The sequence below is a fragment of the Pantherophis guttatus genome, chromosome 3, assembly GCF_059756535.1.
Source record: "Pantherophis guttatus breed Tessera chromosome 3, ASM5975653v1, whole genome shotgun sequence".
NCBI classification, from domain to species: Eukaryota; Metazoa; Chordata; class Lepidosauria; order Squamata; family Colubridae; genus Pantherophis; species Pantherophis guttatus.
This window is the reverse complement of record NC_142065.1, coordinates 61,338,814-61,354,375: the sequence shown is the minus strand read 5'-3', so window position 1 is coordinate 61,354,375 and position 15,562 is coordinate 61,338,814. Positions and strand designations below refer to the sequence as shown.

General features: G+C 35.8%; 1 protein-coding gene and 1 long non-coding RNA gene across 3 annotated transcripts in view; one reads left to right on the top strand and one right to left on the bottom strand.

The window, feature by feature from the left end:
• Positions 1-15,562, top strand: part of LOC117664199 (AGBL carboxypeptidase 4) — an 836,143-nt gene that overhangs the window by 643,258 nt on the left and 177,323 nt on the right. For both annotated transcript variants that reach the window (XM_034415043.2, XM_034415044.3), the window contains exon 8: positions 12,418-12,532. In XM_034415043.2, coding sequence (XP_034270934.1) covers positions 12,418-12,532 — 115 coding nt within the window. The remainder of the gene's footprint in view (positions 1-12,417; positions 12,533-15,562) is intronic.
• LOC148114613 (uncharacterized) overlaps positions 1-15,562 on the bottom strand; it is a 51,270-nt gene that overhangs the window by 17,337 nt on the left and 18,371 nt on the right. The gene's annotated exons all lie outside the window — the stretch shown is intronic.

The following is a 15,562-nucleotide window of genomic DNA, read 5'->3' as shown; positions in this document are numbered from 1 at the left end:
GATAATAAAACAAAACCAACAAGATCAATTTACAAAGCAGAATGACAACCGATCAGCTGATACACAACTTGTAGGAAGGAAATCTGGATGGAAATGCAACCCGCAAAAGAAAAAGAAAAGAAACAGATCTCGTAGAAATAGTAGTTTCTAAACCAAGCAACAGTGAAGCCAGGGATTTTTAAAAAAAATAAATGAATATGTGAAAAGATATTGGAGGCGAATTATCGTTTAATACTATCTTGAGGAAAGTGGCAGATCTCTGCAATGCCGTGATTTTGGGATGTGGAAAGAACCTTACATTGTTGGATTTGAACTATCTATTTTGGATTTCTTTTACCGATAAATATATTATATCTATTTTGAGTTACAAGGCAAGAGAGTCATGCTGGGGCATGCAGAAGATCTGGCTGTTACCCACTAAGATGATGGGGATTTATAATCCTGATGAAAACCACAATTACAACTATATGGAATATAATTATAATGTCACTCGGGTGGTTGTTTTTACTTTTATATATACATGAGGATATTCATTATTGATGGGGGCAGAAGATGACTGAAGATTTTGAATAAACTGTTGCACCAGGATGCTATGTTACCCTATTATGGATGACGGATTTAACAATCTAGTGGAAAGACATCAAAGAAGATACTAAATGAATTATAAATTTAAAGTTATTGTCTTTTCTCTTTTTATAAAATGGAATGTATATATAGACATATGTATATTTCAGCAGAGTGGGCAGTGGATTATATTTAGAATTGTAGTGCATGGTAATCTTGCAGGAAACTGGGTTGAAATAGGCTAGTTTAGTGATTGATTAGTTTAAGAAAAAGGATTTTTAAGTCATATATTTTGGGGAGTGGAAGAATTGGATAGAACTGAATAAATTTGGAGAAGGCTGCTTTGAAATGTTAAATTAATATATATAAAAGTAAAAGTTATGTTGTTGTAATAATAATAATATTTTATAAGTTTGGGGGAGGAGAAAAAGGGTAGATTGTGAAAAGCGGAGAAAAGCGGAGTTATAAGAATACTATGCTAAGGGTCAGTACTTTGAGGAGTGAGTAAGGGCATGGTAAAATATTATGTAATTAATTATGAATTAGCTTATTGTTGTGAAGAAGAAGTCACAGGGGGGGATGGGTGGTGAGGGCGGGTTGGGGAAGAAGGGAGGAAAAGGGGCAAAAATTTGTATTTGAAAAACTTTTTCAATAAAAAAAAAATACAAATATACCCTATACATATACATGTATATGGCCCTCTACTACCTTGTTTGGCTTCTGAAAAGCTGTAAAAATCTGGATCTGGGGAAGTAAAGTTTTGTTTACCTTCAAAGGCACCACTGTCATAGTTCTTTGGTTAAATGTTTTCTATAACAAAATATTTTTAACCCTACGTTGTGGAATTTTGTAAGCTGCTTATAGCCTGTGGGAACTTATTGTCACATAAGCCTTAGTAAATAAAGAAATTGAAATAATCCCAACTTTCCATTAAACCAAAATAATTAGTTCTCATATGTGTACAAACATACCATTGTTAAAAGAGAGATTCAGTCCTCCTTAATAGAGAAGGGAGAATGTTTATTAAACAGAGTCTCAATTATGTACTTGAAATACTTGTACTAAAGACAATAACTTTTTAAAATGAATGTGCATGTATTCCTAATTGATTCCAATTTATTTTATGAACTAATTACATGAATTGTTGGCCTTTCCTATGATTTCAAAGTATTTGGATCCATCTGTGTTTGTACACTTAAAGCACAAGGCATTTGTGTTACAATCAGGCAAACTATGTAGGACTTTGTTTTTCTGCTTTCACACACAAACACGTTCCATGGCATCAGAAAATCAGAACGCAGTGAAGAAACTCTTCGATGTGTCTTGGAGTTTCTGAAGGGCTTGAATTCACACTTTTCCTCTTTTTCTAGTAGATCTTCATTTCTCCTGAAGTATTTTTATTCATGCTTAAAGCTTTTTTCTTCATAATTAGCATAATCTATCCCTGACTGGATATCTTGCACATCAATGCCCATGCTGGTGGGGAATTCTAAAGGACACCAAGTTGGTTGAACATATTCAGAAGGGGGAAGGTTAAGGAATGCCCCATTCATTTCACCCATGGAATTTATCAGAGTTTCTTGCAAAAATCAAATCCAGAAGCACACACAGATAACTGATTCAGCTGGATTCATTAACTTCTTTATATACATAATAACAGATGAAGCATTTACAATACCAATAGTTGATTCTTCCAATGTGGTAGAAGTTACAGGCAGAACACAAGGCAGGAGAGAACAGTTAGTTTCATTTCAGCAGAGCAGACAAGTTCAGGCTAGTTTCATTTTAGATCTGAGCACAGAGAGCTTAGCCACACTCAGACTTCTAGCTTAAGTTTCTGTCTTCAAAACAAGCCCCTTTGGCTGACCTTGTTACCATGTCTCCCATTGGCTGATCTATTCCAGTCCATGAATATTCATACTCTTGCAGAATTCAACTTATATACATGGGAATTAAAAAAGACTGAAGCAATAGCGCCTTCTCTAGGAAATGGCAGTCCAAAAGTAAATACCTGTTCCTGCATACTAGTTACAACCTGCTAGCCGAAGGAGTGTAATACAATACATTACTCGCAGTGTTAAAGAATAGTGCTTTCTTTGATAAGTAAAGAAACTTTCTGAAAGATTATTTGATTGCCATGCATAATATACTTAAGGTTGGAGTGAACTCAGTAAGACATATTTCTGAATAGACATTATAGAATTATACATTAATCACTGACATTGAATTTCAGCTTCTGTTCCACCTGCTTTTATAAATTCTCCTCCTGAATTTTTTTATTCTCCTCTATTGTTTCAACTATAATTTCAAATACAATTTTGATGGCAGCTTCCCCCCTCCCCCCCAACCCAGAAATAAGCAGTGTCAGCATCCATATTGTCTGTTCATTATGGATTCTTTTAGATAATCATCCTTTCAAGAGAAAATTCCCATGATAGCCTAACGCTTGAACTTGTCAATATCCATTATACAAGGCAACACGGCTCATTTATCAACATTCGTTTTGAATGAGTACCAGCAATACTTCAGCAAAGAGCTTTATTGAGTAATTTGAGTGGACAGCCCTTTGCTTATTTGCATTTGAAAAAAAAAAGATTGTTTGGGTGAAATGTGTTTAATCCTGGCATTATGCATATATATTTGTCTTCAGTACAAAAGTGTGCTTTTCAAATAATTAAGGTGAAAGTAAACCATTTCATAGCTGAAAATTCATACAACTCTCAGGAATAAATCTGCACACATTGAATATTTAATTAGTAGTAGGCTTGCCAGTTTCTATGGTGCTTTATAGGAAATAAGCTTGTGGACTCTGCTCTGGGAAATGTACATGGGAGGAAGACAAAAGACTAAAGAAATGATAGTTAAAGCGTAAATAGGAGAACAAAAGCAATTCCACACAACTCACAGTTTAAATGCAACGGGGAAACATTTATGGAAGGTTATGCGGAAGGCTTGGAGGGAAACTAGAAAGAGAGGCTGTGTAGGCATTACAAAGAGACATTCACACTGGGAAGAGAATAGAAAAATCAGAGAAGTTTGACATGAGCAGATTGAGAGAGACTTGTGCAGAGATCAAGGAAGAACAAACAAAGGATAACTAGAAGAAAGCCACTTAGCCAGCCCCTCCATTGTTTTAGTGGTATAAATAAACAGCAAGGACAAACTTGAAATGCGTGTAAGGAAAGAAAATAGCAACAATTCATACCGAACTATTGTCTGAATAAACAATAGCAACTATGGCAATATATGTGATACAAATTCAATCTGAATAATTGAAGAGTATTCATTTTGCCGTCATCTAACAATATCCATTTCTTCTTTGTCATATCAGGCGTGCATGCTCACATTTTCAGTGTGCGGTGAACCAGTGATAAAATTATGTGAAACCCATCTCTGGGCTAAACATAACACTAGTTTTAAAATCTTCATTACCTCTGGTAGCTAACAAAACAGTTTATTAAACATAAACTTGTTAAAATGGTCAGCTATTTGTCTTCTCCATCATTGATATTGTTGTTTTCTACTACAAAGATAAGAACCATTTTCAATATCTGTCCTCTAGAGAAAGAATTATTTATAGGCACAAAATAATAAGTTATATTTAAGTTTATACTTTTCTATAATAGATCCTGCCTGAACCTAGGCACATAGAGATAACTTTCCTCTCTTTCTTTCTTTCTTTCTTTCTTTCTTTCTTTCTTTCTTTCTTTCTTCTCTCTTCTCTTCTCCTTTCTTTTCTTCTTTTCCAAGTTCATTATTTATATATATAAAATTCTAAGTAGCAAAGATAACTCATACTCCTTCCTCCTATTGTCCCCATAACAACAACCGTGTGAGGTGGGGTGGGCTGAGAGAGAGAGTGATTGGCCGGAAAGTTACCCAGCCAGTTTTCATGCTTAAGGCAGAACTAGAATTTACAGTCTTTTGGTTTCTAGCCCAGTGCCTTAACCATTATAGGCCAATTAGCTCTTATTTTCTTTTTTCAACTCTCATTAGCTTATTCTAATTTTGATCAAAGTTTAAATTCTTTATGTTACACTGACACCTTTGATGTGTGCATTTTTTAATTCAGTCCAAAGGAGGACCCTTCTATACACAAAAATATATTTGTATACAGAGATGAGAATAGGAAACAGTTCAGGGGTGGGTTCTACTTACCTTTACTACCGGTTCGCAACGTGATCGCGCTCACGCCCACACTTCGCTTGTTCACGCGCCAAGCTTCTGCAGATGCGCAGAAGCTTCTGCAGATGCGCAGATCATCTATGACGGCATGCGGGGCAGTGGGTGGAGCCTCTCGCTGGTTTTACTACTGGTTCCTGTGAACCAGTCCGAACCGGGGGCAACCCACCACTGAAACAGTTGTGTATAGACAGTTTTTAAATGCCGGTGTGACCCTGGCCAAAGATCTTTACTTGGCGGAAGTAGAATGTTAGGGTTTCTTCCATGCATTTGGATGCTAACATTTGTGATTGAAGCAGCTGTCTTAATCCTTGTTCTGTGCCAAGGTTTAGGTTTAGGTTTATTAAATTTGTATACTGCCCTTCTCCCGAAGGTTGGCCCATCAGAAAATCTGTATCCAGAAGTATATGCTATTCTGAGGCACTGGTATGTAATCAGGAGCCCATGTCCTTCCTTCCTTCCTTCCTTCCTTCCTTCCTTCCTTCCTTCCTTCCTTCCTTCCTTCCTTCCTTCCCTCCCCCAAATAGATTATTCACATTGAGTCAACTGGTTCATTCTGTTTAACCCAGGGCAGAGGAATAATGGGAACATAGTTATTTTCTTTAATAGCATACTAATTGGCAGGCCAATTAATCTGCTCATCTGTGAAAGGGAAATATATTGCAACAAGTAGTTCTATTTCCAGAAGTCACTCTCAGAAGTAACATTATACTGGTCTTGTTTTCTTCCAACTCAGAGACATGGTCCAATGCCTCTATAGTGGCATAGGTCAATTAGTGGGCAAATTAAGCAATTATTAGCCACTAATAACATCAACTGGCATCATTAGTCTTCCTGTTTACTAGCAACTGTTATTTTAATACAAGGACCAACTAAAAAATTAAGGCAACTGTTTTATCACTCTATCTGCCTTCAGGCAAATTATATTAATTGGACTTGGCTTCCACCAAATATTTAACCTAGGTCTAATGAAATTCAAGATATGCTTCTTGCTGATTGCGGAAGATGTAAATTTTAGTTTGCACTGATTTAGGAACATAAACAACAACTTTCTCTAGCTTTTACCCATGCAAAAATATCCATATTGTATGTCTTATTGGTTGGTAGGTCAGTATCTTTGCTCGACAAAAAAAAAATTAAAATAATTCTACTGATTGGCTGATTTTATGCGAAGTATGCACATACAATATAGATTGAATGATAGTCTTCTTTCTTGGTTTAGAATTGATAATTGTTTATTTTAAGATGATATCTTCAGGAAAAGCTGTTGCATTACCTCTTTTTCTTTTTAAAAAGTCATTATAATCAACATTTCTATTTCTCCCAGTTCTTACAATTGATTTCCTTTTTATTTTGAAATATTTTATCCTATAGCTTTTGGCCCTTGGTTGCACAGTTTGTATGCATTAGATGCTGTATTAATTTAACCCCACTGATTTCAGTGGATATGTTAATATATCAAGATGGTTCTAATTGAGGCCAATATTTTATAATTTTTTTAAAAAATAATGTATTTCAAAATAGGTTAAAATCAGGCTGGACTAAGATCATTTTGGATGATACATAATAGATTCTCAAGCTAATCCTTTATTTTTAATTACTCAGCATAGCAAGAAAAAAAGAGTGTTCTCCCCCTTCCCAAATTATAATAGAATAGAATAGAATAGAATAGAATAGAATAGAATAGAATAGAATAGAATAGAATTCTTTATTGGCCAAATGTGATGGGACACACAAGGAATTTGTCTTGGTGCATTCGCTCTCAGTGTACATAAAAGAAAAGATACATTTGTCAAGAATCATAAGGTACAACACTTAATGATAGTCATAGGGAAACAGCCAATATAAATCTTAAGGATACCAGCAACAAAGTTATAGTCATAAGTGGGAGGAGATGGGTGATAATGAGAGATTAATAGTAATGCAGACTTAGTAACTAGTTTGACAGTGTTGAGGGAATTATTTGTTTAGCAGAGTGATGGCGTTCAGGGAAAAACTGTTCTTGTTCATATAGGATATGAACTCTAAGCATGTGCAGGTCATTCAAAATCCATCATTTCCAATTTACTGCCTATTTTGGTGCATCAGTTTTTTCAGTGGAGTGGTTTTTCTTATTCTCTGTTTGAATGATAGGGTCCTAGTGAAAAACAAAACAATAGACCTGGTGAGTTTGACGTCTGCCTATACTAATTATGAGGCTATTGTAAAATAAAGACTTTTTGAGAATTCTATTTTTTGTTTTGAGAAACAGTCATAAACATTGTTATTACCAAAACAGGAAAGTTAGGAAAAAAAATCTGCAGTAAAAATAATATAGCAATACCACTTAGACTTATATATCGCTTCACAGTACTTTTACAGCTCTCTCTAAGCGGGTTACAGAGTCAGCATATGGCCCCCAACAATCGGGGTCCTCATTTTACTCACCTCGGAAGGATGGAAGGCTGAGTCAACCTTGAGCCTGCTGAGATTTGAACTGCCAAATTGCAGGCAGCTGGCAGTCAGCAGAAGTAGCCTGCAGTACTGCACTCTAACCACTGTGCCACCACGTCTCATTAGGAGAGTGTACCTTATAATGAACCAGTTTGGCATAATGGTTAAGACACCAGACTAGAAACTAGGACACTATGAGTTCTAGTTCTGCCTTCTAGGCTGACCCATCAGCAGTGATCTTGGGCCACTTACTTTCTCTTACTCCTAGAAGGAGGCAATGACAAATCTTTTCTGAAAAACCTTGCCAAGAAAACTGCAAGGACTTGTCTAGGCAGACTTTGAGAATCAGGCACAGAAGAAGAAAAAAATTCTTAACACAGATTGAAAGTAAATATATGCAAGAATTTTAATAAAGGAGAATATTTGTAGCTCAGGGTTGAAATGAGGGGTCCTTGGTGCTCTTTGAGCTTGCTTGTTTTCTTGTAGATATTTCATTATCCTAACTAGGTAACATCATCAGTGCTCGTAAGGAGTGTTGTTTACTGTCAGTTTATATTCTGGTGACTTGCCTGTCTATGTGGGTGAGGGTGGTTTTTAGAGATTCTTTGGTTGGACTGTTTACTGATGATTCTTTGGCAATTTCTAGATTGGGGTATTGTTTACTTGATTGTTGGTCTGAAGTGAACCTTGGAGTTAATCTACGTTGATCTGGGTGCTGATGGAGAGGTGCTCTTTGTTCTCTTTTGGGCTGGTTGATTGTCTCTATAGTCTATAGATGTTGTTAATGTCTATTGATCAGGGGTGGGTTCTACTTACTTTTACTACCGGTTCGCAATGGGACCGCGTGCTCACGCTTGCTTTGCTCACATGCGTGCTTCTGCGCATGTGCAGAAACTTCCTGATGTCCGGGTCGGTGGGTGGAGCGTCCCACCAGTTTTACTACCGGTTCTTGCTAACCGGTCCGAACCGGGGGCAACCCACCACTGCTATTGATGGCTGATTTTTCAGAATGCAAAGTGTTTAGAAATTCCCTGGCATTTTTAGACTTGGCCTGGTCAAGGATTGTCACATTTTCCCAGTTGAAACTATGGTTAAATCTGTCTATATGTTGTGAAATTTCGCCATGTCTTCTGACTGCCAGTTGGTGTTCATGGATGCGTTCTTTCCATGTGTGTTGTCCAAAAAAATTAAAAAAGTAAAATAAAATAAAAACCATCTTGTTGTGTCTCACATGGCTTGTGTTAAGCCATGTGAAACACAACAAGATGGTTTTTATTTTAGGTAATAGTAATAGGTCAAATTTAGTCATGGTTTGTTGAATAAGCATAGTATGATATAAGTTATTATTTACAAACCATAATGCCTGATGTCATATGATGCTGAGCTAAAATTAAAGAAACCACATCCTGGTTTATGACTGAGGCAGCAAGCCCACAAAAGTTGTTATGGAGTTTTGTCTATTTCTGCCACAGCAATAGCTCATTTTGTGCTCATTATGTCCACATTTGTCAGCTTTGCAAGAATGAGGCTTTCAATCTTTTTCACCACCATGTGCTACAGTTCTGCCAAAGGGTCTTTGAATATGCTGTCATACAATCCAGATTAATTTAGCTCCAACTGTTGTCTGTTATATATATAAAAAAGAAGGTTGGGACACTTTCCAAGGAATCCATTTAGATATACCCATTTTTGAACCCTAATCTTTTTCACTCTGATTTTAAATTAGTAATGTAATCTTCCTTTATTTTTTCTTCCAGAAGTGTATATCAGGTAAATCATATTCAAACTTATATTCAATATAATTCCAAAATCTATCAATATGTTTATTGAGGGATGTAAATTTAATAGACAAGTTCAACTTCTGCATAAATGTTGCCTTCTACTGGTCTTCAAAATAGTCCAGGTAGCATCTATGAGATTACATCGTTGTATTGACTCATGAAACTTCTGATATAAATTTGGGAAAAAGAAAGCTGCAGACACAGTGCACATTTATGAGCTACATGGCAGAGAGAAGAGATAGTCTCCTTGATTCAAGGCAGGATTATATATATAAAAAAATCGAAACCTTTTTCCCTTTTTCAAAATTTGTTAAAAGGTCCAATAAGCACAAACTATTTTTGATGAATTATGTTCATTTTTAAATTACAATAAGTGTTTTTATGTTTCTTAGCAACTAGACTCATTGATTTTCCAAAATTGGATATTCTAATTATTCATTCCAAAATTCAGCTATTTAGATATATATGGTAGTACCTTTCATGGTACTTTTTAATCGTTCCTACATAGCTGCCCTGGCTCCTTGTAGACTTCTAGGTTCAATTCAAAGTGCTGGTTGGTGTATTTAAGCCTGTCACTGTGATTTCAGTTCATCTTTCCAGATCTGGCAGAGGGTGCATGTTATGGTCCTCTCAGTCCTCTCTTAGTGGAACAGCTTCCCTCCTAGGATTTGGATGACTCTAACTCTACTGCTCTGTAGGAAGTTAGCACCCACCCCTCTCCTAGAAAATTGAAATATTCTAGGAAATATTTAAAAGGCAGAATAATTCCCCTAAAACAGAAATAGAAATCTTAAGACAGAAACTCAGCCCCAGCTCCCTGCCCCCAGCAGATACTTTGGTTGCCTACAAGACAAAAGGCTGGGCCTGCTTATCTACAACACAAAAGACCTTCACCCTCAGGATATAATAGGATTAGCCCTCTACCCATCTCACCACATGGCAGCTGGGAAGATTACATCACCCAGCAAGATTCAACCAAGCATGGGAGTCTGACAACCAATCATTTCTTGCCACAGGAACAGGAAGCAAGTTCAAAGCCCAAGAGAGGGTATAAATCTCTCTCCCTCTCTTACCCATGTGCTCTTTTTGCCCAGGACCTCAAACCACATGATCCTGTCCACCATTAAACCATCTTTCCAAGCAGTCTCCATGTTTCCAATGTCTTTCTTCACACTTGGAACTGAACCCAGATGGACATTTCTTCCAACAGCTCTTTCAGAAGATCCTAGATCTGGCTTTGGTCTGTCAAGATCATCTTCCTTATTCTCTACTGATAACCATATAAATGGGATAAACAAACAAACAAACAAATCTTATAGTTTTGAATTGGTGGGTTCTATTCAAGTGAATACACACCTTTTATGGATCTTAAAATTACAGGTACTTTGGATGCTGCTAGAGTTGCCAGCCATAATGTTTAATTAGTATGTTTTATTTGTATATACTGCCAAGGGAATAATGCAGGTTAATCACATACAACTTCTCCAAGTCTTTAAAGCAAGTTTTTTTTTAAAAAAAAAAACTGATTAAAAGTGTTGATCCCTTGCTTAGCTTAAGTATTCCAGGAAAATAACCTTCCTGCTATTTTCAAATTCATTACATAAATTTCTCATGTGATTCAGGATCAAAACATCAAAACATAACTGCTTATCTATTAATAATCAAATGTGCCTGGCAGCTTCCAAGACAGGAAATGCAGAAAACTTGCCAAGATTTCAAAGGTGTTACACACACTTCATCTAAAAATTGGCCCCAGGAAGAGAATATTCATAGAAGCTCTCATTCCAAAATAATATACTCTAGATGTCAAAATAAAAGCCAAATCTTATGGTTGAAAATGTACTAAAGTTCAATATTAGGTAGCCAGTTAGGCCAACAATATTTAAGGAGGTTTACTTTACTATAAAAAATAATTCTTATTAATTTATAAATTTGAATAAAATAAATATATGAATCCCTCTTAAAATATATATTAATCTTGCACTATGCATTTTGATAACATTAATCTTGCCACAAATTTTAATGGAAATTATATTTACTAAATTGGTCTGTATATTTAGATTTGGGTTTTATGATATACTTCTTAAATATGTTTTATAAAATATATTTTATAAAGTCTGTACAAATTGCTTACAGAAATTTACCGATACAGAAGATCTAAAGGCAGCACATTAGACTTTTTCCAGATAATAGCAAAACTGTATTGCTCCAATACAAATTGGTAATGACATTGCATAATTATCAAGAAGAATCATAAAATTAGCAGCAGATAAGAAAAAAAATTATTTAGCATTAAGTGCTACCACATCAATATCTTGAGGTTGTCTAGTAGAAGGCACCACTGTTTCAATAATCAAATTGAAGTTGAAAGGAGCCGAGGCAACTTTGCTGGTTGCTGTGATATGATATAACCTGATAGGTTGATAGATAAATTCACCCATAATAATACATCTTGTCACCTCTTTGACATGGAGAAGAACTTTAGTGGTGAAAAACTTAACGTCACCAAGTACTACTTACTTTGCATCAGTGGTAAGAGATGAACTGTTAAAGTGTATGGAAAATATATTTTATATTTAATTGGTATAAACATTGTGCAGGCATAACCTTTTTATCTATCTGTGGTACTGAATCAGTTTGACAGATTAGTTCATTGAACTGAATGTTTCCAAGTGGATTCAGACACCATGTATATGTGCACCTGAGTTTTAATGGTCTGGATCAATCTAAATCCAATCAGGTTCAATTCGGAAATTTAGCCTAAATTGATTCAGACATCTGAATTAAAATAGCCTCCCACCGGCCAGTTCGTTCCCACAGAGAGGGCCTCCTCAGGGTGCCGTCGGCTAGACAATGCCGGCTGGCGACCCCCAGGAGGAGAGCCTTTTCTGTGGTGGCACCTACCCTTTGGAACAATCTACCCCCAGAGATACGAGTGATCTCCGACCTCCGGACCTTTCGTCAGGCCCTAAAAACTCATCTCTTTCAGTTAGCCGGTCTCTCTTGATTTTATGATTTTATGGTTGGTTTTAAATTTTGATATGGATTTTAAATTGATAAATTTTAAACTATGGGCCAGATTTAATTATTTTAAATCTATTTTTAATCGTATTTATGTATAAATGTTTTTATCTTGGCTGTTCACCGCCCTGAGTCCGAAAGGAGAAGGGCGGTATAGAAATTCGAATAATAAATAAATAAATAAATAAATAAATAAATAAATAAATAAATAAATAAATAAATAAAAGAGACTGATTTTCCAAATGATTTTTCTGAATCCATGTGGATGTTTGAATTGAATTAGTCCCAATTTGCACATCTTTATTAAAAATAATTGGAAATTGCCCTTTTGGTTTTATGATATCTAGTGAACTATTACAATGGAATTCAATATAATTTGAAAAACATACATTATTTTTGCGTTTATAAAAAAATAATAATATACTTTTCCCCCTAGGTATCATTGATTTTCTTGTGAGCCCACATCCAATTGCCAAAGTACTACGGGATCATTTGGTCTTCAAGATCGCTCCTATGCTTAATCCAGATGGAGTTTATCTTGGCAATTACAGGTATGATTATGCAGTATAGGATGAGTGATATACTTGAGTTAGTTAACTTCTAGAACAATTATTTGCAGGGCCAGAAAACAGGAAAAGAGAATTTTAAAAGACTGAGATAAGAAAATACCAGATCAAGTCTATAAAGCTAACCAATTAAGTTATGTTTGCATATTTTGAATATAAAACCTTTAAAACTTAGTCATGATTTCTTCACATTGTCTTCATCATCTGCAGATCTTAAACAACTTCAGCTATGAGAGTCTAGATATTGCAGAGAACATCTTCAGCCAAACAGTGTTAAATCTAAACAAGGCAGCAGCTGAGTAAAGAGAATTTCAGCTACACAGTACAGCTAGTCCTCGACTTACAACCACAATTAAGCCCAAAATTTCTGTTGTTAAGTGAGACATTTGTTAAGTAGTTTAGCCTCATTTTCAGACCTTTCTTGCCACAGTTGACACACTGTGTCAACTTTCTGGCTGACGAACCCAACCAAAATAAGACTGGTTTATCTACCTTGATATTCTTTCAAAATGCCCTGCAGATATGGTTTTGCCAGAGAGCCTGAGAACCTTGGAGTGATATACAGCACATCAAAGGGTTTTTATGATTGTTATTGGTGGGCATGTGTGTGTGTGTGTGTGTTTATGAAGATTTATTGTGTTTTGTATTTGGAGTTTTATTTTGTAAGCCATCTGGGCTCACCATGAGTGACTTGGATGACTATATAAGTTTTCTTAATAAATAAATACAAAAATAAAGTTTGTTACTCCAGTATTCAATGCAGGGGTGAAATGTAAAATCTGTTACTACCAGTTCTGTGGGCGTGGCTTGGTGGGGATAGTGTAATGTGACTGGGTGGGTATGGCCAACTTTTTTTTTTAACTTTTCAAAACATTTTTTCTAATGCTTTGAAAAGTCTCTGACGATCAGGCAACTCAGCTGGGATGATCAGAGACTTTTCAAAGCATTTTTTTTGCCACCGCTTCGGCCAAGAGGTTGCAGAAAAAAATGCTTTGAAAAACCTCTGACGATCCCAGCTGAGTCGCACGATCCTCAGAGGCTTTTTTTTTACTTTTAAAAGCATTTTTTCATCGGAAGAGGTTGTAGAAAAAATGCTTTTAAAAGTAAAAAAAAAAAAGCCTCTGATGATCATGTGGCTTAGCTGGGCATGGTGGTGGTGGTGGGGGCAGCAGGGATTTTTGCTACCGGTTCTCCGAACCACCTGCCGCCATCGCTACTGGATTGGGCGATCCGGTCCGAACTGGGAGCATTTCACCCCTGATTCAATGGTCTAAGAGTACAAGGAATAGCTTCAGATATTCAGGGGGAAAAAAACCCCCATAGTATCTCTCAGAAAGCATGAGTATTTTTTTTCCATCATTCTGATGTGGACCAAGCCCATTTATTGTAGCACATGAGCTATCCCATTCACCTTGATGTTATTTACAAATTGGATAACCATTCCTTCATTTTTCTTAATCCTAGCCATGAATAAATAAATAAGCTGAATTTTGATACTTTTCTCCAGTTTAGTGGCACATCACTGAGGAAGCTTGTTTGAGAATACTTTGGGAAGTCTGTTTTGAAGCCATCCAGATCACACTTATACATCATATCTAACAGCTAGGCTAGAAACGTCTGTACAAATTATCGTTAAATGTGAAAGGAACATTATTTGTTTCAGTCACAGACTCTCATTTTGAAATAGCATGAGGTTTATATAAGGCCGATATAAGGTTTTGAAGAAGAGGTAAGATTGACTTTCAGCTAATTGGTCAGTATCTTATTTCTGATCTTTATATAGTCAAATATATAGTCTCTGAGATGGGTCTATTATTTGAACAGAACAGAACAGAACAGAAATAATGAAAAATAATGTATCAATATTTGTAAAGGTAGAGAAGCAATTTTCTTTAGACCTCTTGCTATCTCTCTGTCTCTTGCTTTTCATTCAGGATTATATTAATTTTTAGGGACCTGCAAAAAATTTAGGGAAGCCCAAAATGTATCAAACATATCTGGCCTAATGTCATCAATGACTTTGGGGAGGTTAGGTATTGCAGAAAGAATCACTTACTTAATTATTGGACCAATAGCACCCCATAATTTTGGCTTTTTTATTAGATGCTGGAAGTTCTGCCATTCTGAACTAAATGGACTGCTAATGGGAAAGTATTAGTTTGATTTCTACCTTATCATGTACAAAAATGTAATTAATAACTTAAAATGAATATAATACAACACACTGCCTATTATTGCAAGAGGGATATTACAATCTTGATAATGTGAGTATGCCATGACTATTAAATAATTCACAGCAAGGTTTCATTGTTGAATGTGATGATGATGATGATGATGATGATGATGATGATGAAGATTTTAAAATCAGTTTTCAGCAGGTAACAGCATCTGCTGACTTTGTCTTGGCTTAGAAGCCCCACAACCCTGATTCAAATTCATACTGGATGGGAGATGACCTGAGAATTCCAGGGCTGTAGACCAGGTTGGGAAACTGAAAATATCCCAGAAAAAGAAAATGATAAAACAGCTCCATACACCTTGCTAGGGAAACTGCAATCTCAAGCATCAGGTGTAACTTGAAACAGACTTGACTTTTACTCTGCTTGAAAGTCAAAGTTGGTGAGCTGAATTTTAGAACTTAGATAGGATGGTGTTTCAGCGTGATTTCAATTCATAGCTCCATTTTTTCTAGATTTGTCATTTTTGTGTGTGAGAAATGTCCTCACTAAATTACATGGCAACATCATAACTAAGCCAGTTATACCGTTTCCAGCAGTTATAGAATTTATAGGAACATCATTTACTTTGTCATTCATTGCAAATTTGAATTCTATTCTTACACTTAATGGACATCACTGTGCTATGAAATTATTACTTTGGGGAGGTTCCTGGGAGTGCTAATTCTTGCTTAAAAGCAGAATTCTATCAATTCTATGTCCATTTCTCTGACTGTTTGTGAGTGTATTACATAGGGAGAGTTTTATAATACATAAGAAAAAATAAACTGGTTCAGAG